A 24,834-nucleotide genomic window follows, 5' to 3' on the forward strand; every position below is an offset into this window, starting at 1 on the left:
TATATGTATTTTAGGTTTTTTCCACTATTCAAAATCTTTTAAAGCTATCGTTAAGCTTTTATTCCGTTTTTTTACTTGACAGAAGCTAAGTATTCTCGAACAACAGATGGCGCTATTCCACATCAATTTATCAAATTGGAAAGTTAGGTTGACTGTTGTTGATACTAAACTTGTTATCTTTCGTCTTCCAATATTCATATTTCAAATGTTGCTCTTATTGATAAACAAAAGTGAAAATCCTAGACTGATAACCCATCACAATTTTATCACGCTGAACCATGTTTTGATAGAAATGTTAGATTGCTCTGTTAAAAATATACTTCACAACAGAGTTGCGACTTTGTTTTTTAGTCAACATAGTTTAAATGAATACAGTTGAATAAAAATTACACTTTAATCACTTTAATTTATTGTGGAAGCAAACAAAGATTATTATTTATGGAACTGCGTCTAGATTTTTAATTATACGGTTAAATGGTTCGCGGACTACACGACAGGGCAGATCGTTATGTTAGTGTTCAGTTTCGTCAAAAAAATCAAAACTAGTTTTAAAATTAATTTCATGAATACGCCATCGCTTTAATGAAATTTGCATAAAATGAAGATTAACAAAAGCTTGCTGCCTATAAAGGCGCATTTCTTCTTTTTCTTCGCCGGTAAGTAATATGTATAAATTTTTATTATTTTAAATCATTAAGAAAAATATTGAGTAATCATAATACACTTAATGGTGGTGTTTATAAAATTTCTTGTAAATGATAATAACCTTTTAATTGTTGATTTATTTTTTAATATCAGGAAATTTTGGGAATTTAAAAAATTTGGTGAAAGTCCAATATGTACATATAATAATGGCTCCATTCTATATTTGCTTTAACTACTTCAATAGAACAGTGCTTACGAGTTTTAAAAAAAAAATTGCTTAGATGTGTGGACGAGCTGACAACCCACCTGTTGTTAAGTGGATACTGGAGCTCATAGACATCTACAACACAAATGCCGCCATCCACCTTGAGGCATGAGTTCTGAGGTCTCACTTTTAACTACGGCTGCCCCGCTGTTCAAACCCAAACGTATAACTGCTTCACTGCAGAAATAGGGAGTGCGGTGGTACCTACCCGTGCTGACTCGCAAGATGTCTTACCACTAGTAAAAATTAGATTACTTAAATAATTGTTTTTAATATAAATAATTTTACATGGAAACAGTTTAGTTGACTTAACAGAAACTACTGCTTAATCTCACAGCCTATTATGGTAATTTTTACTATGTTTTAATAATATTGATGCTTGAAAGGCAAACATGACTAAGCGACAATGCCTGAACTTTACAGTAGACTAATTTAAAGTTGAAATACCTGAAAAAAATTCTATTTAAACGAATCTAACTGTAGGATTGAAATTATTTTAATAGACCTAGAAATTTTTTTTTTTGCGCATAGAATACGGTTATCGCCTATCATTTATGAACAAAGCAGTTATTGTCACTTTTGCCTTTCAAGCGTCGATGTATAGAAAATTATCATGGTCACAGATGACTTTATTTGACTATTAATAAATGAAAGAACTTCTACTCTATTTGGCTTAAGCTATGCTATTGAATTAGCTATGATGCTCTAACGAAATTACACAACTTAGGGCAGAAATAGACTGGATAACTGTACTTATTGTTAGGTTTAATCATACCTCTTGTGCTGTTCCCAGAGTGATAACTAATAATAATAATAATAATAATATAGCCTTTTATTCAGATCCATATTACAATTATATAACTAAAATTAAATATAATATATAAAACTTAAATTTTATTTAAACCTTAATCTAGCCTATTATTTGAATTTTTCTTATTTTCTGCAGATCTGTTTGCCAATCGACAAAGGCCTCCTCCAACCTTTTCCACTCATGTCTTTCTTGAGCCACTCTGTTCCATGTGACGCCTGCCACTTGTCTTATGTCGTCATCCCATCTTTTTGCGGTCTACCTTTTTTCCTTTTACTTTCTCTAGGATACCATTGTGTCACAACTTTGCTCCATTTATCTTTACCTCTAACCATATGCCCTGCCCAACGCCATTTAAGCCTTCTAATTTTGCACCCTATATCTATTACCTTTGTTTTGCTTCTTATTATACGGTTACTCAGTCGGTCTGACTTTTTCACGTTCACGAGTGATAACTATCCCATTTAAAATCAGATTTGAAAAGAATCCTTTGCCGCAGTCCTGAGCTATTTTCATATACAAAAACTATTTTTTACTTCAACATTAAATTGCAAAGGAAGTTGACAAAAGTCCTTATCGGTAAGCAGCAGTTTTACTCACAAGTCTATACCGACTAGCCCATAGACGTCTACAACGTAACTGCCATCACCCACCTTGAGATATGAGTTCTAAGGTCTCAGTATAGTTACAACGGCTGCCCCACCTTTCAAACGGAAACCCATTACGGTTTCACGGCAGAAATAGGCAAGGTGGTGATTCGTACCCATGTGGGTTCACAAGAGGTCCTACCACCGGTAACTGCCTCAACAATTATTAGTAAAGTATAATTTATTAGCTTGTTGTCCGTGGCTTTGTCTGTATGGTTTTTAAAAGATATATTGGTGTTATTACTCATGGGAATGACATGATTTTAATCTGACCCACTACAAAACAACACAATAAAAGCCTGTTGGCTGTTTTTGAATGTTGTTTGTGTGTTGCTGTGCAATAAAGTCTAAGGTCTCTGTCTCTCTCTCTCTCTGTCTCTTTCTCTGTCTCTCTGTCTCTTTCTCTCTTTCTGTCTCTTTATCATAAAAAGCAAAGACACCATCACAGGTTTCACCAGTGAAACAACAAACTCAAAACTTTCTCTCCTCCAAATAAATGTAAATTATACAAACTTGATAATACATTATTATTACATAATATTTTAGTAGATGTTTGCTCAGTCTTTGATTTTGTATAATCACTTTAGAATTAATTGCCTAACATTATGTGATCACACAGTATTTCGCAGTATCAACAGTCTCCAGATTGTGATATTACTGTTATCTAAAATGCTATATCTTATATGATCAGCAAATTATGTTATAAACATTACTACATTAATAGATAGCACGAAATGGTTATGAAACGTTTTGTTCCATAGTTCTTCTAATTTGTGACACCGTCTTTTAAAGTACCTTTATTTTATGTTTTTATTTAACACTAGCTTTTGCCCGCGACTCCGTCCGGCGTGGAATAGTTATTTTGGCATAACGCTAAATTTTGCTCCCACTTCATTTATGTAGAAAGTGAAAATATTTTTGAAATATAGAATGTTAATGAACTATTTAAATGCCTATTTTGAAACATTATTTATTGGTGCTCCACTTGTATTGGCCTTACCGTGATGTTATATAGCCTAAAGCCTTCCTCAATAAATGGGTTATCTAACACTGAAAGAATTTTTCAAATCGGACCAGTAGTTCCTGAGATTAACGCGTTCAAACAAACAAACTCTTCAGCTTTATAATATTAGTATAGATAGGAACATAATAACAATTTTACTGATAGATAAAAAGAGATATGACATTTATGGGCAGCTCATGGCCCAGCTTATGTATAGTAACCCACTGAGAAATAAAATAGGTGTTTTGCACACACAGTGAATGCTCACCGTCGCTCATTTAATATTGTTATCGCAGAGGTGAAGCCGAGTCTTGGTACTGTCCAGAATTCTCTTGTTTAATGAACATGTGTCGTCGTCGTGGCCTAAAGGATAAGACGTCCGGTGCATTCGTATCTAGCGATGCACCGGTGTTCGAATCCCGCAGGCGGGTACCATTTTTTCTAATGAAATACGTACTTAACAAAATGTTCACGATTGACTTCCACGGTGAAGGAATAACATCGTGTAATAAAAATCAAAACCCGCAAAATTATAATTTGCGTAATTACTGGTGGTAGGACCTCTTGTGAGTCCGCACGGGTAGGTACCACCGCCCCGCCTATTTCTGCCGTGAAGCAATAATGCGTTTCGGTTTGAAGGGTGGGGCAGCCGTTGTAACTATACTGAGATCTTAGAACTTATATCTCAAGGTGTGTGGCGCATTTACGCTGTAGACGTCTATGGGCTCCAGTAACCACTTAACACCAGGTGGGCAGTGAGATCATCCACACATCTAAAAAAAAAAAAAGTGCTATGGAGTCAATGTACATTTCCACTGTAATAACACTATAGTATTGCGGCAGTAATAGACCTTAATTACAACAACAACTTGCTATAAGTGGCTTCACTCACATATCAATTGAACTGCCATATATTATAGTAAATTTTATGAATAATGTCTGCACTCTTTTTTATTATGCAGATGAGCTCACAGTTCTGGTTTTATTTTTTATTTATTTTTTATTAGATGGGTGGACGAACTCACAGCCCACCTGGTGTTAATTGGTTACTGGAGCCCATAGACATCTACGACATAAATGCGCCACCCACCTTGAGATATAAGTTCTAAGGTCTCAAGTATAGTTACAATGGCTGCCCCACCCTTCAAACCGAAACGCATTACTGCTTCACGGCAGAAATAGGCAGGGCGGTGGTACCTACCCGCGCGGACTCACAAGAAGCCCTACCACTAGTAAAAAAGGTAGAAGCCAGTATGAGATTACTCTGACTGCAATCAGACATGAGTTCAACTATAAAGGTCTCAATTTTATAATACAAATGTTCCATGATTAAAACCGGTACCCATGATTATTTTGTTGTAATAATAGCCATATAAACCAAAATGCTAAGAAAATACGGATCGTATTTACGAACCCGAAATCCAAGTTTATTATTTTTACACTATGTAGTCTTATATTGCTAAGAAGAAAATATTCAAATCACGTTCCTTTACGACTGTAAGTAAGTTAGCAGGTATTTCCATTACATTTTGTTTTAAATAGGTAATATGTATTTTATTAGAAAAAATACAAATAAAAGTAGCCACTTCTAACATTAAGGTATAAATCTAACAGATGGCGCGAAAAAACGATATCAGTAAAAAAGTGAGGTACTGGAATCTTACGGTCGATGTACATCTTTATAACACAAAGTATAAAAATTATTCAACTTCAATTCTAAATAAGGGATTTGGAGCCTCGTGTTTAAAAAAAATGTTTAAGAGACGATTCTTCGTAGGCAAGATAATAAATAATATTCCGTGTCCGAACTAAACATTTCGTGGAAGAGCCATAGCTGATGACTCCAAGGAGCCGATGGTAGCTGACCACTAAGATAGACCAAACGAATGGTCATTCAATCGAAGAGACGAGGATAGTACGGCTGGAGTCCCGCAAGGCTCTGTCCTCTCGCCCCTCCTATTTATCTTATTCGTCAAATATATTCCCCGGTCACTGCCGACCCAATTAGCTTTATTCGCCGACGACACGAGTGCTTACTATTGGAGTCAGAAACAAGTCTCTAATCGCGAGGAAGCTTCAGAGCGCAGCCGTAGCCCTAGGACGGTGGTTCCGAAAATGGCGCATAGACATCGACCCAGCGAAAAGTACTGCGGTGCTATTTCAAAGGGGAAGCTCCACACGGATTTCCTCCCGGATTAGGAGGAGGAATCTCACACCCTAGATTACTCGGGCAGCTGCTAGCAAATCCCACCCCTCCTGGCTGAGCCTTTGCTCGCCCACCTGTCCTGTTGAAACTGGAAAAAAAGCTTTACCGATACGCGTTAAATAAGACCCCAATTAAATTCTAAAAAGCCTCTTCCTTGTTTAACAGCCGTTTTAATTATATCTGCAGTGCTACACTTGTGTTAATTTAAAATTCATAAACAAGTCAATTGGTTTGATGAAAGGTGACGTCGTATCACAACAGTGTGCTTAGTGCGAGTTTTTTAACGTTCTCGATAACGTAAAAGTTTACTTATATTTGTATTTTTTTTATTGCTTAGATGTGTAGACGAGCTCACAGCCCACCTTGTGTTAAGTGGTTACTGGAGCCCATAGACATAACAACGTAAATGCCGCCACCCACCTCGAGATATGAGTTCTAAGGTCTCAGTATAGTTACAACGGCTGCCCCACCCTTCAATCCGAAACGCATTACTGCTTCACGGCAGAAATAGTCAGGGCGTTTGTACCTACCCGCGCGGATTCACAAGTGGTCCTACCACCAGTTATTACGCAAATTATAAAATTGCGGGTTTGATTTTTATTACACGATGCTATTCCTTCACCGTGGAAGTCAATCGTGAACATTTGTTAAGTACATATTTCATTAGAAAAATTGGTACCCGCCTGCGGGATTCGAACACCGTTGCATCCCTAGATACGATTGCAACGGACGGCCACGACGACTGTAGTATGAATTTCGAACAGCGCCCCTAGCGTCAAACGTAGGCAAACGTTCCAACTCCATACAAATTTGAGTTAACTTTTACGCTAGCGAGAACGTTAAATTCGCACTAAGCACACTGGTATTCGCGATTTGTTTCGTTACATAACGTTGCGCGACTATCAATTTAAATTCGCTTATCGCTTCAATGCCAATGTTAATGACCCCCTTTCGGCCGGTTCCCGGTTTCCTATGAGACCCAACTGGGTTCGCCGGTTGAATTCACGTGCCTTATCGTGCTAGATGATCCGCTGATTTGTTTTTTTTTTTTTTTAAAGAGCTTACTAAGCGAATGCCTGTAATGTTTGTGGACATAAACTTTTAGGGGTTTACGATGAAGATCTTCCACTGAGCGAGTGAAATTTCTCGGTAGACAAACGATCCCAATTTTGTTGTTCAGAACTTTACTGGTGGCAGGACCTCTTGTGAGTCCGCGCGGGTAGGTACCACCGCCCTGCCTATTTCTGCCGTGAAGCAGTAATGCGTCTCAGTTTGAAGGGTGGGCCGTTGTAACTATACTTGAGACCTTAGAACTTATATCCCAAGGTGGATGGCGCATTTACGTCGTAGATGTCTATGGACTCCAGTAACCACTTAACACCAGGTGGGCTGTGAGCTCGTCCACCCATCTAAGCAATAAAAAAAAACGCAAATTTCCAGTGAAGAGTTTTGGATGGAATCTGTGTGCGGTTACAAATATTCAGAGCTACAAAAATGAATTAAATCTACAACGCAAATGCGCCACCCACCCTGAGATATAAGTTCTAAGGTCTCAGTATACCTAGTTACAACGGCTGCCCCACCCTTCAAACCGAAACGCATTACTGCTTCACGGTAGAAACAGGCGGGGTGGTGGTACCTACCCGCGCGGACTCACAAGTCCTACCACCAGTGCGTACTGTATAGTTCAAGTTTCTGTGTTCTCGTGGTCCGCCTCAAAATGGATCGGCATTCCACCATATGGCGACCCCTAGAACCTAGAAAATAGTTCTCAGACAACACAACCCCCGTTCGTTGAAGTCGGGTAAAAATAATAATATACTACACAGTACATTATGGTTTTGTTTGCCTCAAATTTCTCTCAGAAATCACGCATACAAAACCAGACCAGTCTTCGTTTACATATTATCTAATTGTCGCTATCTCAGAGTGCACACAATAAAATCAAATTAGGGTATTGCGATGTTTGACTTGTCAATGCATGCAATAACAGATAACATTCATACAGATAATAACAACGAATTCGTCGTAAGACGTCCGGTGTATTCGTATGTAGCAGTGCGACGCGACGGTGTTCGAATCCCGCAGGCGGGTACCAATTTTTCTAATGAAATACGTACTCAACAAATGTTAACGATTGACTTCCACGGTGAAGGAATAACATCGTGTAATAAAAATCAAACCCGCAAAATTATAATTTGCGTGTTTACTGGTGGTAGGACCTCTTGTGAGTTCGCACGGGTACCACCATCCCGCCTATTTCTGCCGTGAAGCAGTATGCGTTTCGGTTTGACGGGTGGGGCAGCCGTTGTAACTATTCTGAGACCTTAGAACTCATACCTCAAGGCGGCATTTACGTTGTAGACGTCTATTAGACTCATATCTCAAAGTGGGTGGCGCATTTACGTTGTAGATGTCTATGGGCTCCGGAGTGGTGGCTCTTAATACCAGGTGGGCTGTGAGATCGAAGCCCCCACGTGAGCAATAAAAAAAATGACTTGTTCATCACACGAATCTATGGCCCTATGTGGGAATCGAACCCACGACCCTCGGCGCAAAAGTCAGGACCCCTATCTACTGCTCTAGCAGTAGATAGGGGTCCTGACTTTTGCGCCGAGGTCCTGACTCGGTAGACCGAGTCAGTCAAATTGTATTAAAAAAATTGTGAATATATTTCTAACTACCGTCAATTGTTTTCTATAAATAAATTTACTCAGAACGCTCTAACAGTATGTGTTAACGTTATTTTGAATTATGTTTTCGGGACTTTTCTTTTCGTGGATAACGACTTTTAGTAATATTAAGACGGTGGTTTTGATTATTATTTTAAATGATGAAATGGGACTTTTTGGCGGGAACGCGAGGAGTGAAGCTGTGTGATTTGTTTTATTTTGTCTATTTAGTGTTTCTTCAGGTTTAAATGTGTAACTAGATGATGATCGGTTTTTTTTTTAATAACGCCATCTTGTTATGTCTTTAAAGCGGTTAGTTGCCCTCAATTAAGAAAAATAGTATTATTATTCGTCAATAGATGTCGGGAAGAGTTGATTATTGAAAACATGAATAAAACAACATTTTCTGAAAATAAATCGTAGCTAGATCGATTTATCGCCCCCTAAATCTCCTGTATACTAAATTTTATGAAAATCGTTGGAGCCGTTTCCCAGATTCAGATTATATGTATACAAGAATTGCTCATTTAAAGGTATAAGATAAGATAACGGTGGTTTATTACCCTTTAGAATCTGTGGAAGTGCACAAATGTGGGAAAATGAAACAAAGCGACAAGACGTAGCTTCTGGAATCCCCCAAAAAGTCCCCTGAAAAAACCTCAGTAAATGACCACCATTTTACTGAGATTACATCACATCTCATATCAACTTATCTCATTTAATTTAATTTCATCCCAGTTGATTAATGTCTCAAATTAATCATCTTCATATCAATTTATTTCGTTCCATATTATCATTTTTCAATACTAATATTATAAAGAGGAAAGATTTGTTTATTTGTTTGTATTGAATAGGCTCCGAAACTACTTAACGGATTTGAAAAATTCTTTAATTGTTTGGAAGCTACATTATTCCCGAGTGACATAGGCTATATCCTTATTAAAACTCCAATAATGTAACCCAAGATGTAAAAAAATTACCTAAAATATTCTTTACATCGCGTGCCCTGCGAAAACTATTGATGATAGAATAAAATAATGTACTACGACTTTTTAGAACACATTATTATTTACAAAAAGTGTCGCAACAGTTAATTCTATTATAGTTATGCCGCAATAAGTTCTTTTATTTTAAAAAATAAAGCAATGGCAAATATCGTTGAAATTTTTATTAAAGACCCTTGCGGAGCCGGAGCGGGCCGCTAGTCATAAAATAAGAATATAAATTAAAATAAGACATGACCTAATAAAGGTCAGTAGTTACCAGGTCATAAACTCATTTAAAAAAAAATGTCTTTGATTCACGGAAAATACAATAAAATAAATATATTGGTACGTATGCGAATCTTGGTGTTTCTCTGACTTCCGTGTGCGCTACACTTATCTACAACGTAACATACAAACTTATCTTTGGATCGTTCAATGCTTAAAGTGTTTTATCATACAGATACAAATATTTCTTTGGTAAACTACATGATGATATATTTATCTTGATGCTGGATTTGTTTAAGGCAGTTTTGGTATATGTGTTTCTATTTTTATAAATTTAACTAGCAGGCTCGGCCACACGTTGCTGTGGCTAAGGTTTTTGGTTTCTAAATAACACGTGGCCGGCTATGCTAATGCTAAAAATTAACAAAGTAAGAACAATTGGATTTCACTGTATTACGTTTACTACAAAATAAATTTCACTTATACTTTAGCTTCAGCAACATGTGGTGTTTATGCTTATTAAATCGTAGCTTAAGTGAAAGGTTGGTATTTTTAACACAGCGCCATCTATGAGATATTAATGTCAGACAGTATCACAATTGGCTGTAAAAACTGATTTAAGGCGCCATCTGTTTTAGACTTACGAAATTAATAACAATAATCAACATAAAAAATAATTTTATTGTTAACTAGCGACCCGCCCTCGCTTCGCTTCGGAAACATTAAATTTTATTATTGATAGTCGAGTCCCGCGATGCTACCCGCGTTATTGTCGTACCGCGAGTGACGCCGCGGGGCGAAGCTAGTCTAAAAAAAAGTAACCTAAGTTACTCCTTATATCATCAGCTACCTATCAGTGAAAGTCCCATCAAAATCGGTCCAACCTTTCCAGAGATTATCCGGAACAAACAGACAGACAGACAAACATTGTAAAAAATGTTATTTTGGTGTATGTGCCGTATATATATTCATATGCATGTAGTAAAAAGCGGTTATTTCAATATTGCAAACAGACACTCCAAATTTATTTATATGTATATAGATTAATAAATATTACGACCATTAATCGAAATAAAACCATCCAATGGCCTAAGTTGGAACAAAACGTATTTAAAAAAACAAGTTACAATCGGTTCAGTAGTTTAGGTGTCCATCGCGGACAAACAACGTGTCACATAATTTATATATATATATTAATATATGAACAATATATAGCGCTCGGCTATTCTTGCAATATGAAGCAGAAATTTTCCGATCCTACGGACCGAATGGTAAACAGACGATGTCGCCCTAAACACGTCATTTCGGATCCTTCCGATCCACTATCCGTGCTATTAGGTACCCCAAGCACCGGTCATCGTTCTTGTCGTAGGGTTCGGCACGTAAATTAACCCACAGACACAACCCACTGAGTTTCTCGCGGGATCTTCTCAGTGGGTCGCGTTTCCGATCCAGTGGTAGATTCTGCGAAGCACTGCTCTTCCTAGGGTCAGTGTTAGCATCACTCCGGCTTGAGCCCCGTGAGCTCACCTACTAGTTAAGGTTACGCTGAAATAGCCTCTCAAGGCTATCAGTTTAGGTAGGAAAAGAAAAAGTGCTTCACATCATGATGTCCACGGGCTACGGTAGCCAATTAATATCTTATGGCTCGCTTACGTTCTCTTCTATATCGTTCCCTGACTGCTGAGGATCGCGACCACATGTGACGTTCTGCCACTGTGTTCGATCATGGGTGGCACGGACCGCATGGTACAGACTACCATCAAGTGCTTCTCTTAATAGATCTGACCATCTGGATGGTGTTCTGCACATTGCTTATGTAGCTGCAGCAAAAAAGTTGCTTGCGATGGGTTTTTTGATACCTTTTCTTTATTGCTTAGGTGGGTGAACGAACTCATAGCCCACCTGATGTTAAGTGGTTACTGGAGCCCATAGACATCTACGAACGTAAACGCGTCACCCACCTTGAGATGTAAGTTCTAAGGTCTCAGTATAGTTACAACGGCTGCCCCGCCCTTCAAACCGAAACGCATTACTGCTTCACGGCAGAAATACGCAGGGCGGTGGTAACTACCCGCGCGGACTCTCAAGAGGTACTACCACCAGTAATTACGCAAATTATAATTTTTGCGGGTTTGATTTTTATTACACGATGTTATTCCTTCACCGTGGAAGTCAATCGTGAACATTTGTTGAGTACGTATTTCATTAGAAAAATTGGTACCTGCCTGCGGGATTCGAACACCGGTGCATCGCTTCAACACGAATACACCGGACGTCTTATCCTTCAGGCCACGACGACTTCTAAAAAAAAAAACAAACAAACATACCTAACAGTCTTTCCTTGTTTGCAGCCCTGGGGCCGCTGTTGCCGCAAATGAATGTCTTCGGGCGGCAACTGGGAGTCACGCCCGCAGCGATGGGAATCGTGACAGCTATTCTACCCCTGCTGTGGGCGACTGCGAAGCCACTCTTCGGCTACGTTGTAGATTATTGGCCGGTAAACTACAATTCATTCATTCGTTATCATAGCATGTAATGTACGTTAAAAGCCAGTCGCGCTGGGTCAACGGCCTCTTGTGACACGGCGTTACATTGCGTACCCGTGCAATGTGAATAACTACTTACTAAAATCAAGTACCTACGTTTAATTATTAAATGTTGTTTTCCCTTAGTTTTAGCACGGGCAGTGATTTGACTACACAAATACATTTTCAATAAATAAACTATAAATTTAGAAACGCCGTCAGCGTCCTAAGTCTAACAGAACAAAGCGATACGCGCTAGAAATAACATTGTAACTCAGTTTGAGCTAAATTTGGGTTACAATGTTATTCCTTGCACTTAACGGCAATTCATTCCCAGTAGAAGCACCTATAATTCGAATAAATCACAATAACTAGTAGGAGGGCGTATCGTAAGCCTGCCGGGTAAATGCCACCTACCTACCTATTTCTGCTGCGAAGCAGTCATGCGTTCCAGTTTCAAAGGCCCATTGGACCAAAGAATTGAGACTAGAGCCTCATGCCTTATGGTAAACTCCGGTAAAATCACTTTAAACCAGAAAAAAAAATCCTATATCTTGACCGCCTCATTGGTACACTGATCGACATTCCCAACCACTATACTACGTGTGGGATTACGGGCTCTCGTATCGAATCTGCGCAGCATCCATGGTCAAGAATCCCCTTGACGTGTATTTTCAACTGATGCCTTACAAGAGTCTTTCTTGGTAGTTTGACTATATACCCTCATTATCATCATCATCATTCTCCTGCCCTTCTCCCAGTCACCTGTGGTCGGCGCCACATATTTTCTCCTTCCATACTCTATCATATACCAATTCTTTGCTCACTCCTCTCTTACACATATCGTCTCACGCAATCCATATATTTTTTCTTCGGTCTTCCTCTTCCTCTAAAGCCTTCCACATCGATATTTAAAACTCTCTCACCATCCTCAATGTCATTTCGTCTCATCACAACACACATCTGACTGTATGCCCTATTGATAAAAAAACAAAAATAAAGGTATCGTGCTAAGAATTATATCTGTGTACCCTACAGGCGCACAGGAAGCTAGTATTCATGCTGCTAATATCGGTTATGACTGGGTCGTACTGTTGCCTCTGGTTCCTGCCCACCCCGGAAACCATCGAGCCGCCCTTCCTGGAATACGTTTATAAACTGGAAACCGTTGATTTGAGACGAAACGATCAGTCCCTGAACTTAGAAAAGTACACGTGCCACTGGAATTGTACTCCGGGAACGTTCGATGTGTATCTGCGGAACACGACCGTCATCGATACGGCATACTTGGACAGTGACGTCATGAATTCGACCTGTCTGACCCTGAACATGGACTTAAGCGAAGTCCGAGATGGGCAAGTGAAGTGCACGCCCAGAGACGGCTGCGATTTGTTGTGCTACGAAAAGGGATTGAATCGAGTCAAAAGAGAGATATCAGACTCCACCAAGAATTTGGTTGACGTTAATGAGAAGAACTCTGGTGATTCTTCTGTTGAAACGGGTGGAGGGGGTAGCGTCTATGTGAGTCTTACGTTTTGGGCGTTCGTGGTTCTGATGAGTCTGGGTACAGTCGCGTTTAACGTGGCCAATTGTATCGGTGACGCCGTGTGCTTCGACGTGCTTGGTGAGTGGTTTTTGTTTTATTCGAATTTGAGGCTTTTTTTTGCATGGCAGTGTCCATCCACGGTTCATTTCTAGGGAACTACCCTCCACGGTATTACCCGAGCGCTATGTCATGTTCTTTCTTTTGCGCAGAGCTGTTACCGTTAGGCAGCGACTTGGCTGTATTTCCAGCGTTGCTGATGTCCATATGCCAACGTCGCTCTTATAATATGACCGGTCTACCTACCTATAAAGACGTAAAAAAAATATCGAAATATTTTCCGCGGCTCCTGCAACTTGTGGGCATAGTTAAAAAATGACTTACGGTTTGGTCTCGCGTTGTCTCCAGCTAATAAAAAACAGGAGTAAAAGTATTTTTATTTAAAGCCTCATGGTCCATGTGGTAACATTAATGCCGCCACTCTCCTTGGGGCGTGAGGGGTATGACGCTTATATCTTCATTACAACAGCAGTAATAGGCATAGGATGAAGTAACTAACCTTAAAATCCAGTATTTGGTGTAGTGTTTTTATTTATTTTTATTGCTTAGTTTGGTGAACGAGCGCACAGCCCACCTGGTGTTAAGTGGTTACTGGAGCCCATAGACATCTACGACGTAAATGTGCCACCCACCTTGAGATAAGTTCTAAAGTCTCAAGTATAGTTACTACGGCTGCCCCACCCTTTAAACCGAAACGCATTACTGCTTCACGGCTGAAATAGACGAGGTGGTGGTACCCACCCGCGCGGGCTCACAAGAGGTCCTACCACCAGTAAAGATGTGTGATCCCCTTTGTGAAAGACTAGTCCACTGAGTTTCTCACCGGATCTCTTCAGTGGGTCGTGATTCCGATCCGGTGGTAGATTCAGCGAAGCACTGCTCTTGCTAGGGCTAGTGTTAGCAAATTCTCTCAGGTTGAGCCCGTGAGTTCACCTACCCGTCCAAGCGTAGCCGGAAAAGCTCCCTAGACTACCAACGAATAGGTAGGGGAAAAAAGTGAAAGGGTTCCCGAGTGACAGGAAAGGAAATAGTAGGGTGATCTCTTTCTAGATCCACCGAAAGATGATACATGATGATAGATGAAGGTATGTGACAGCAGCTAGATGCTACAAATAACGGTCATCGGGTCTATGTGGGCGGTCAATGATTTAATTAGATAAACTCTTGAAGGTCCAGATCGAGGGTCGAAATACGGTGCCCAACGAGCTTGGGGCACTATTGGGTATGGGGTGACGGCCCTACTGGGAGGTTGCCTGGTGGATATGGTATCTGATGGCAAGTACAAGGACTACACGCCGGCGTTCGTGATAGCCCTAATTGCGACCGGCATCGATCTGTATAGCTGCAGAGCGTTGACGGTAAGCGAATATCTATATTATGTTCATATACAGGGTGTAGCCAAAAATCTATACTAATATTATAAAGAGGAAAGATTTGTTTGTTTGTTTGTTTCGAATAGGCTCCGAAACTACTGGACCGATTTGAAAAATTATTTTTCCATTAGAAGCCGACATTGTCCCTGATGAACATAGGCTACTTTTTTTTATTTTTTTTTATTTTTATTTTTTGGTTTCATGTGTGTTTTAATGTTTCCGAAGCGAAGCGAGGGCGGGTCGCTAGTAATAAGTAAAATCTGTATATACATTTTTTCTAATTACCCTTTTAGACACGAGCTTACGGCCCACCTGATGGTGAATGATTACCGTCGCCCATGGACTTCAGCAATGCCAAGAGCTAAACCGCTGCCTACCATTATACTATTTATAAATGTTTAAAGGCGAGATCAAAACACTTGGAACATTTTTCGTCCGTGTAGCTATTGGTGAGTTTTAGTGTTAATTTTGTTTTTATTGTAAAATATTCTTTTTTTTATTGTTAAAAGAAAATATATCAATAAAAATACAAAATAGAAAAAGTAATATATATAAAATGAATCGATTTTCGAGTATTGGCCGAACACTTGTACGCATTGTCATTTGTCGTTATACGAAGTAAATACTTTGTGAGGGCGCAATGAAAATCAAAATTCCTGACTCTGTATGTCAGCTGTTTTTTTTTAAGGGATTTTATGACCTGCTAACTGAGACCTTTAGGTCAAGTCTTAGTTTAATTTATATTCTTATTTGTGTGAAAAGTGAAAAATGATAGTATGGAGCCAATTAAATTTTAATGAAATGAAGATGATTAATTTGAGACATTAATGAAATGATATGAAATGAAATGAGATGAGATGATATGGGATGAAATATAATCTCAGTAAAATGGTGGTTTTTTACTGAGGTTTTTTCAGATTAACCTATTCTTAATTTGACCATAGATTATAAGCAACAAAAGTTTGGCAATAAACATAGAGTATACATATGTGTGCGTGTCAAATACACGGCAGTGTGTTTAATGTTTTTATTTATTGATTCCACTCTTCGCGTTCCCACCAAAAAGTCCCAGCTGATTTTAGACAAAATATTTTCAGCTACCCTCATTATCGAGCCCCACCGATTCCGGTGCGGCATTACGGTCTGTACTGCGGATACCGAAGGTGATTGTGTTCATAGTGTTCGCCGTACTGGCGGGCACATTCGACAGCTTCATAATCTATTACATGTTCTGGTAAGTTTTGCTATAAGAACTGCCACTGAACTTACGTGTTACATTGCTGTGTACAAAACAAAGATGTGTGGTGTCTTGGGACACTGGATAGGAACGAAGTTCTTTATTCTAACAATATTCATTTTCAGTTCTATTCGAGGTATAAAGAAAATAAAACTGGAGGTTTCGCAACAACCCGCGGTCATTCGGTAACGTGCGATCTTATTGTGGTACACTTCATTCACGGTTATTTGCATAAGAGTTAGTGTATTGCGCAAACGAACGCTCTGAGATCGTGGTCAATGAATGATAAAAAAAAAATGTAATTTTTTGTACATTATTAAAAAGTTCAGTCGTACACTGTGTATATTACTAATAAAATCTTACGTTACGGACGTTTTTTCCCGGTTACGGTACCCTTCCGTAACGTCCCATAAGGAACCTCGTTCCAAAAAAATTTAATTTTTTATAGTTCTTTTCGGTTCCAGCATTAGTCCGATATCTTGTGTTCTAAATAAATTGTGTTGCTATGATAAAATGTATATCTAAGTTTTTCGAATAATTACCCTCTTATTTACGAAGCTTATTAATTTCCGGAGCTTTGCGTCTATATGCGAACTTTGTAGGTTCCTGGAAGAATTGGCCGAGGAAACCGGTTCGATTGCTACGATAAAGCTCATCGAGGGCGTGGTGGTAGCCGCGCAGAGCTTCGTCGGGGAGCTTTTGTTCTTTTTCTGTTCAGGTAAGAGTTTCAGGAAAAGCTTGGCCAACAGTACGCCTCCCTCCCGCGTCACGCGAGGTCATTGACTCCGCCATTGGATTTTTGGTTACATTGCGTGCGTAAAAAAACGAAGTGTATTGTCAACATAAAAAGTCACGATAAAAGGGTGGTGGTAGGGCCTCTTGGGAGTCCGCACGGGTGGGTACCACCACCCTGTCTATTTCTGCCGCGAAGCAGTAATGCGTTTCGGTTTCAAGGGCGGGGCAGCCGTTGTAACTATACTTGAGACCTTAGAACTTATATCTCAAGGTGGGTTGCGCATTAACGTTGTAGATGTCTATGGGCTCCAGTAACCACTTAACACCAGGTAGGCTGTGAGCTCGTCCACCCATCTATGCAATAAAAAAATAAAATAAAACCACTGCCGTAACTGAATTATTGCAGACAGGTACAAATTGTTCTAATATTATACTCACATGACTTATGCTCACGAAGGAATTCGTTATTTCTGTTAGTAGAGCGCACTATGAGCTCTTAGGTCGCGACTCATAAACCTAGAAAAGTGTACTGTTTTTTGTTCATTTGCATTGCATTGTATTGTAATGTATTGCATTATACGGTATTGCATTGCATTGTAATGTAATGAAATGTATTGCACTGTACGGTATTGCATTGCATTGTAATGTAATGAAATGTATTGCACTGTACGGTATTGCATTGCATTGTAATGTAATGAAATGTATTGCACTGTACGGTATTGCATTGCATTGTAATGTAATGAAATGTATTGCACTGTACGGTATTGCATTGCATTGTAATGTATTGCACTATACGGTATTAATAATAATAATAATAATAATGTTTTTATTTCAAGTATCCATGACTCATATAAATTGTTAATAAAACTTGACCTATGTTAGTAGTTATATTTACATCACAATGAATTACTGTGGTAACATCCCATGGGAGATGGCACCACAGCGACCCATGTATATACAGTCCAGCCTGCTTGCTATCATGCTCAGGATACTGTTGGAGCTGGCCCTCACTCTGTTTACCAGAGATGCACACCTCTTACGCATGGTAGCGTAAAAACAATCTATGTGCGCGTCTGCAAACATCCCTGATGCGCTACAAAAGCGGGGCAGCACCACCAGCACCCTAAACGCGTTATTGTATTGAACACGGAGAGCGTTGTACGATCTTTGAGTATATCCAGCCCACAAGCTGCACGTGTAAAAGTTAGTACAGTAGGCCCTAAAAAGGGTGACCTTGACTTTAAGTGAACACCGTGCAAACCTGCGAGCTATCATGTTTGCTCTAACCGACAACGCTCTCCGCTCTCGTTCAATATCTTCATCATCTTTGAGATCAGGGGTCAACACATGGCCGAGATATTTAAATTTATAAACTCTTGTCAATGGCGTTCCGTTGAGTACTACGGGAGGTATTTTATCATGCGTCCCACCCCTGGTCTCAAAGACCATGATTGTAATGTAATGAAATGTATTGCACTGTACGGTATTGCATTGCATTGTAATGTATTGCACTATACGGTATTGCATTGCATTGTAATGTAATGAAATGTATTGCACTGTACGGTATTGCATTGCATTGTAATGTATTGCACTATACGGTATTGCATTGCATTGTAATGTAATGAAATGTATTGCACTGTACGGTATTGCATTGCATTGTATTGAATTCCAGGTAAAATAATTAAGCGCTGGGGCTACGGAACGACGCTGACATTCTCATTGTTCTGTTACGGAATTAGAATGGCGTTGATATCGTTCATTCGGAATCCGTGGCAATTGGTGTTGATAGAGGTAAGACCCCTGGGATGGGACGAAAAGGTAGAGTGTTATTAACCGACCCCTATTTGAACCCCGAACTCGAATTGAGAACTACCTCCTTTTATATTCAAAAGGAGGTTTTTTACTGGTGGTAGGACCTCTTGTGAGTCCGCGCTCGTAGGTATCACCGCCCTGCCTATTTCTGCCGTGAAGCAGTAATGCGTTTCGGTTTGAAGGGTGGGGCAGCCGTTGTAACTATACTGAGATCTTAGAACTTATATCTCAAGGTGGGTGGCGCATTTACGTTGTAGATGTCTATGGGCTCCAGTAATCACTTAACACCAGGTGGGCTGTGAGCCCGTCCACCCATCTAAGCTATAAAAAAAAAGGTAGTTCTCAAAAATTCGAGTTCGGGAATCGAGAACGTATACATATTTTTGTGTATTGAATTGGTCATTGGATTTTGTCTCATAGCAAAAATTTATAATTAGATATGTAAAAGAATAGTGGTGTGGTTTTAAATGCGTGATTTCGGGTATGAGTTTGAGGCAAACAAAAATTATAATGTACCCTCAGTATATTATTACTTTTTAAAACGACTTTAATAAAAAAAGGGGGATTTTGCCGTCTCAGAATTATTTTCTGGGAATAAGATTTTGATGATTCTTGCATCTTTTTGAAGTGAAACTTCTTTAGGCGCATGAGGGTAAAATTTTTACAGAATGTCACGCAGATATGCCACGGAAGTGACATCAAACTACTATTGAAATTAAGTACTTGTCAAATGTCAGTAGTAGTAGTTGTTGTGTTTTTCCAACTGAAAAGGCAAGTGTATCATACCATACAGCCTAATATTTTATAATTTTTTTGTGAAAAATGTTAATAGGAATTGAAATGAAATGAAAAGAATTTGGAACATTAATCAAATAGCATGAAATTAAATTAGTCAATTCAATTGGCAAAATATTAGTCATTTACAATTTAGAAATCTAAACATAATGTGACTGTCAACACTGAGGCTTGAGATTGACATTTGATAGACTTTTGGCGGAAACATATCTTCCTTTTTCCCTTCCTCTAAGTCTCGGAAATCTAAAGTTTTAGATTTGTATAAATATAAGCAAGACTTATAAATTAGTTCGCCAAAAAAGTTTCACTTCTGACGTGTGTACTTTGTACGCACGCACGCATTTTTTTATTTGAAGGCTGGTGCTTCTGACTTTGGTCCTGTTTAAATTGTATCAAGATTTCACAGTGACATATGTACATATTACGGCCCGTTTAGTGGTAACTGTCGCCCATGGACATTATCAAAGCCGCTGTCCGCCGCTGAGTATACACAAACCTCGTCACGTGTCGTGGCGCTTTGGAAACTACTTGGAGGGTAGTTCAAAGCCAGATGGTATTAAAAATTAAGGTGAAAAGATCTCTGGATAAGCAGTGGGATGAACGCAACGGTTCTAGTTAGTCTTAATGAAGTCTCTCAATAGATCCAGAAGTTCTGAAGATTCCAGAGCCAGATATATCGGATATAATCGGACTTTTCCACACATAGGGAGTATACTCCTTATATCTACCCTCCAAAATGGTAGCCAACCTTGGAAATGCTTATAGCGCGATTCAGGGCTTTTATTGAACGCCCTCTATTCTCTAATGAAACTATAGTTAATATCTCGAGAAGCATTGAAATATGTTTATCAAGAAAAAAGACATGTTTGCAATTCACACGTGGTAGAAGTGAAACCTTCCAAAATTAAACTACAATTATCCTAAACGTCTTAAGTATATGTAAAATTTTGTCATTAGTAAATAATTATAAGTCATCTTTTATAGTATGAGGTGGCGCCCTCTGTGAATTGATATTTTAACTTCACGTATAATCCTAAATTAAAATTCACTACAATAGGTGTCATTCATACACACGTTAGTATTAAAAAATCTCATAGATGGCGCTGTATTAAAAAAAACACTACACTGAGAACGTCTAATGTGTTCTATCTCATTCTCTCGCCGGCTGAATCCTATACATTTATGTGTTTGCGTCTCTATGGACTTATTTTTTCGTTTCATCGAGTTTGAAATCACAACGATTCTAAAGAAGTTTCACTTCAAAAATTGGGGAAAATTTTTGGTTATTCACAAATTCTTCTCTTTGATTCTTTAGGGGATTATGCAAGGCCCGACATATGCCCTTTGCTACGCTACTATAGTCGGGTACGCGGCTCATGTGGCCCCGGACGGTTACTCGGCGACTGTCCAGGGCATAGTGGCCGGCATGGACGACGGCGTGGGTGCGTATTTGAAATACCAGACCAGAGGGTATTTGGAAAAAAAAAATAGTTTAAAAAAATTAACAAAATACGCTTTTATAGAAAATCCAACTAAAAAATAGAAAATAAATTTTAATAAATTTGAATTAAAAGTAATGTAAAAAAAAATGATTTTATTGTAAAAAAAAAGCGAGGGGTGCTTTTCAGGATATTATAAAAATAACTCATATCTGTTCATAAAATATTTATAACTACTGATAATCATTTTTTCTTACACTATTTTTAATTGAAATTTATTTTCTATTTTTTAGTTGGATTTTCTATAATAGCGTATTTTTTGTTTTGTTTTTTTTTTATATTTATTTTTCATTTTATAGTTGAATTTAAATTTTTTCATTTTTTTTTTATAGTATTGTATTGTCATCGGTCCTTAATAAGTATACCAAATTTCGAGTTAATCCGACGTTTTGAAGGGGGTCAAAATCATGTTCAAAGATTCCGTTACATACTAACATACATATTACGTCTGAAGCTAATAAAAGCGTATTAAAAACAACAAATAAACATTTTCTCATATCAAGTTAAACACGAAACACAACACGCGATTGCACGCACGTAATGATTTTGCTTAGACGAGTGGATGACTCGCCCGTCTGGTGTTTTTTTTTTCTTTTTGTATTGCTTATATGGGTGGAGCCCATAGACATCTAAATTGTAAATGCGCCACCCACCTTGAGATATGAGTTCTAAGGTCTCAGTATAGTTATAACGTCTGCCCCAGCCTTCAAACCGAAACACATTACTGCTTCACGGCAGAAATAGACAGAGCGTGGGTACCTACCCGCGCGGACTCACAGGAGGTCCTACCACCAGTGATTACGCAAATTATAATTTCGCGGGTTTGATTTTTATTACACGATGTTATTCCTTCACCGTGGAAGTCTTTAGTTAACATTTGTCAAGTACATATTTCATTAGAAAAATCGGTACCCGCCTGCGGGATTCGAACACCGGTGCATCGCTACATACGAATGCACCGGACGTCTTATCCTTTGGGCCACGACGACTTCAGAATCTGGTGTTAAGTGGCTACCGGTGCCCACCTTGAAACATGAGCTCTAAGTTTCCCCTCACACTTCAAACCGGACGATTGCACCTAGTAGGCTTTACCATACCCTACACCACAAGCTTTTGGGCTTTCTAATAGGGGAGCTTCAACTGAGCCGGTCTGTTTAGGGCGGCACACTGTCGCTCACGAGTCGAAGTGTCAATAATTGTCCAATTTCGGGTCGCTTCGGGGTTCGGCGGTCGATGGCCACCGGATCGGCAAGGCGACCCCATAGACACAGCCCACTGAGTTTCTCGCCGGATCTTCTCAGTGGGCCGCGTTTCCGATCCGGTGGTTGATTCTGCGAAGCACTGCTCTTGGTAGGGTTCGTGTGTGTTAGCAACGTCGTCAGGTTAGAACCCCGCGAGCTCACCTACTAGTTAAGGTTACGCTGAAATAGTCTCTCAAGGCTATCAGCATAGGTAGGAAAAAAAACCCAGCAAGGCGGTATCTCTGCAGGTTTCGCCCTGGGATCGCTGCTAGGCGGACAACTGTACGGTTCGATGGGTGGTCGATATTCGTTCCGAGTGTTCAGCGTATTGGCGGTGATCGCGGCCGCCCTGCACGCCGCAATGTTCCTGGAATTCGATCGGGCTGGTGAGATTTTGATACCTCCACAGGTAGAGGTGGGGTCGGCCTGGTGGTGATGGGTTATCGGTCGCTATGTTGGACGTCGTCAATGACACTGGCAGAGCCGGGCCTCTGTCAACCGCTGATCTGCAAGCCGTGTTTGAAGAAGCACGTGACTTAGTGCCCAGGAGGAGGAGAGTCCATTCCAGTGTCGGATGGTGCGTGGAGGAAAATATCTCTGGAATAGCACTGTGGATAGACGCAACGGTTATATATGGTGGTGGGCCCTCTTGTGAGTTCGCGCGGGTATGTACCACCAGCCCGCTTATTTCTGCCGTGAAGCAGTAATGCGTTTCGGTTTGAAGAGTGGGGCAGCCGTTGTAGATGTCTATGGGCTCCAGTAACTATCTAACATCAGGTGGGTTGTGAGCTCGTCCACCCATCTAAGAAAAAAAATTAAAAATATATAGGTAGTCTAGATGAAGGGACCATGGATCCAAAGGTTCTAAAGATTTCAAAGGTATATGTATATATCGATTCACACAAAAGCATTGCAATCGTTTCCAAAGCGCACTGGTGGTATTAAGCTTTTTTTTTGTGAATAATAGTTTACCAGATGACGGCCGAGCTTTGCTCGTTTTATTTTTGATAACGCCATCTTGTTGTGTCTTTAAAGCGGTTAGTTGCCCTCAATTAAGAAAAAATAGTATTATTATTCGCCAATAGATGTCGGGAAGAGTTGATTATTGAAATCACGAATAAAACAACATTTTCTGAAAATAAATCGTAGCTAGATCGATTTGTCGCCCCCGAAATCCCCTGTATACTAAATTTTATGAAAATCGTTGGAGCCGTTTCCGAGATTATATATATATATATATACAAGAATTGCTCGTTTAAAGGTATAAGATTTCATCTGTTAATACTCTACTGGACTTGTCTTGTATTAAACCTATTTGAGGGTATTTCATAATTCGCCGCGGTCATTGACCCGGTTGTTTTGGTTGCGTTAGATTGCGCGGTCCGCTAACTTGGTCAATAAAAAAACTGTATTGGATATTGTATTGATGTATTGTATTGTACTGTATTGATATTGCGCTCCAGATAGACAGACGAGCTAACAGCCCGTCTGATGGTATACCGATGCACGGTGTGATGTAGGATTATTGTTTCAATACTTTCTGACAACTTTACAGAGAGGTCTAAGGCGCAAGCAGAGCACGTAGAGGCAGAGAAGATGCTTCGTCCTAATCAAGCTGTGTACAGAGAGACCGTCGTATCTAGTCACGAGACGTGATACCATGTACCTGTTATCGTACTACCTGATATTACCTAGTATATTATATCGGGTTTTTAATCTATCAAATTTTAATACGACCTTTGTGATTGTTTTTATTAACATCAACAATGACAAGGTCTGTTGACGTGCCAACGTATTTTATTTTATTGAGAGTCATATAAGGGACTAAGATATTTAAATTGGTGGCTTTAATTTTTATATTTTTCTAAATACAAAATGTATTTTTAATGTTATATGATAAAGTTTAACCTTCGCTAGGACTGATAGTAGTAGGGGAGCCCAATGGGGGGATTCTGGGATTTGGGGGGAAAAATTGCACCCTATCAAGTACCTCCACCATACATGAACCTTTCATATAGGGTCGTGCATTTAGGGCAGGCGATCAGAATAGTAATTATAAATATAATTTAAGAATATTTTTTTTTGTTTCCATGTAATACTTTAAGGTGTGCGCTTGGTTTAAAACAGACGGAAAGAGTAACTTTATCCTTTTTTAGACTAAAAGAGACTATTAAATTTTATAAACTAATAAAATAATACATGTTTATAAGTTGTTCAAAGTATAAAACTATTTTTTTTAAAATCTTTTTATTAAGCTACTTCAATTCTAAAAATGCGATATTATCTGCATCTCTCTCTCTCTCTTCGATCGGTCCCTCACTGCTGAGGATCGTGACTCCGTCCGATTTCGTCAACCAACTGTCTCCATCGATCCCGCCCTGCAGCCCGGTGGAGTGCGTCGCTGACAGGTATCCCCAGTTCCTCCGCTATTTGGTCCGACCGTCGTTTGGGACCTCTACCCCTAGGCCTTTTCCCCTCTATTTTACTGGTCACCACAAGGCGTTCCAAATTGCTGGTATCCCTACGTGCAACATGACCAAAATACCGCAATAAA

General features: G+C 39.3%; 1 protein-coding gene across 5 annotated transcripts in view; it reads left to right on the forward strand.

Annotated features, from left to right (window-relative positions):
* The first annotated feature begins 147 nt into the window (after positions 1-147).
* LOC114243506 (major facilitator superfamily domain-containing protein 6) overlaps positions 148-24,834 on the forward strand; it is a 52,136-nt gene continuing 27,449 nt past the window's right edge. For 4 of the 5 annotated variants that reach the window (XR_016325295.1, XM_028175017.2, XM_028175015.2 and 1 more), the window contains exons 1-9: positions 148-656; positions 11,812-11,957; positions 13,024-13,609; positions 14,759-14,946; positions 16,059-16,195; positions 16,801-16,916; positions 18,606-18,724; positions 20,856-20,982; positions 22,529-22,666. Coding sequence is in view for 4 of the 5 variants with exons in the window: in XM_028175017.2 (XP_028030818.2) it covers positions 599-656; positions 11,812-11,957; positions 13,024-13,609; positions 14,759-14,946; positions 16,059-16,195; positions 16,801-16,916; positions 18,606-18,724; positions 20,856-20,982; positions 22,529-22,666 (1,615 nt within the window). In the remaining variant the exon portion in view is untranslated. Of the gene's footprint in view, positions 657-11,811; positions 11,958-13,023; positions 13,610-14,758; positions 14,947-16,058; positions 16,196-16,800; positions 16,917-18,605; positions 18,725-20,855; positions 20,983-22,528; positions 22,667-23,835; positions 24,356-24,834 lie in introns of those variants that run through there. The other variant, XM_028175018.2, reaches the window with a different exon arrangement.

Source organism: Bombyx mandarina, chromosome 24 (genome assembly GCF_030267445.1).
Source record: "Bombyx mandarina strain Sakado chromosome 24, ASM3026744v2".
Taxonomy (NCBI): domain Eukaryota; kingdom Metazoa; phylum Arthropoda; class Insecta; order Lepidoptera; family Bombycidae; genus Bombyx; species Bombyx mandarina.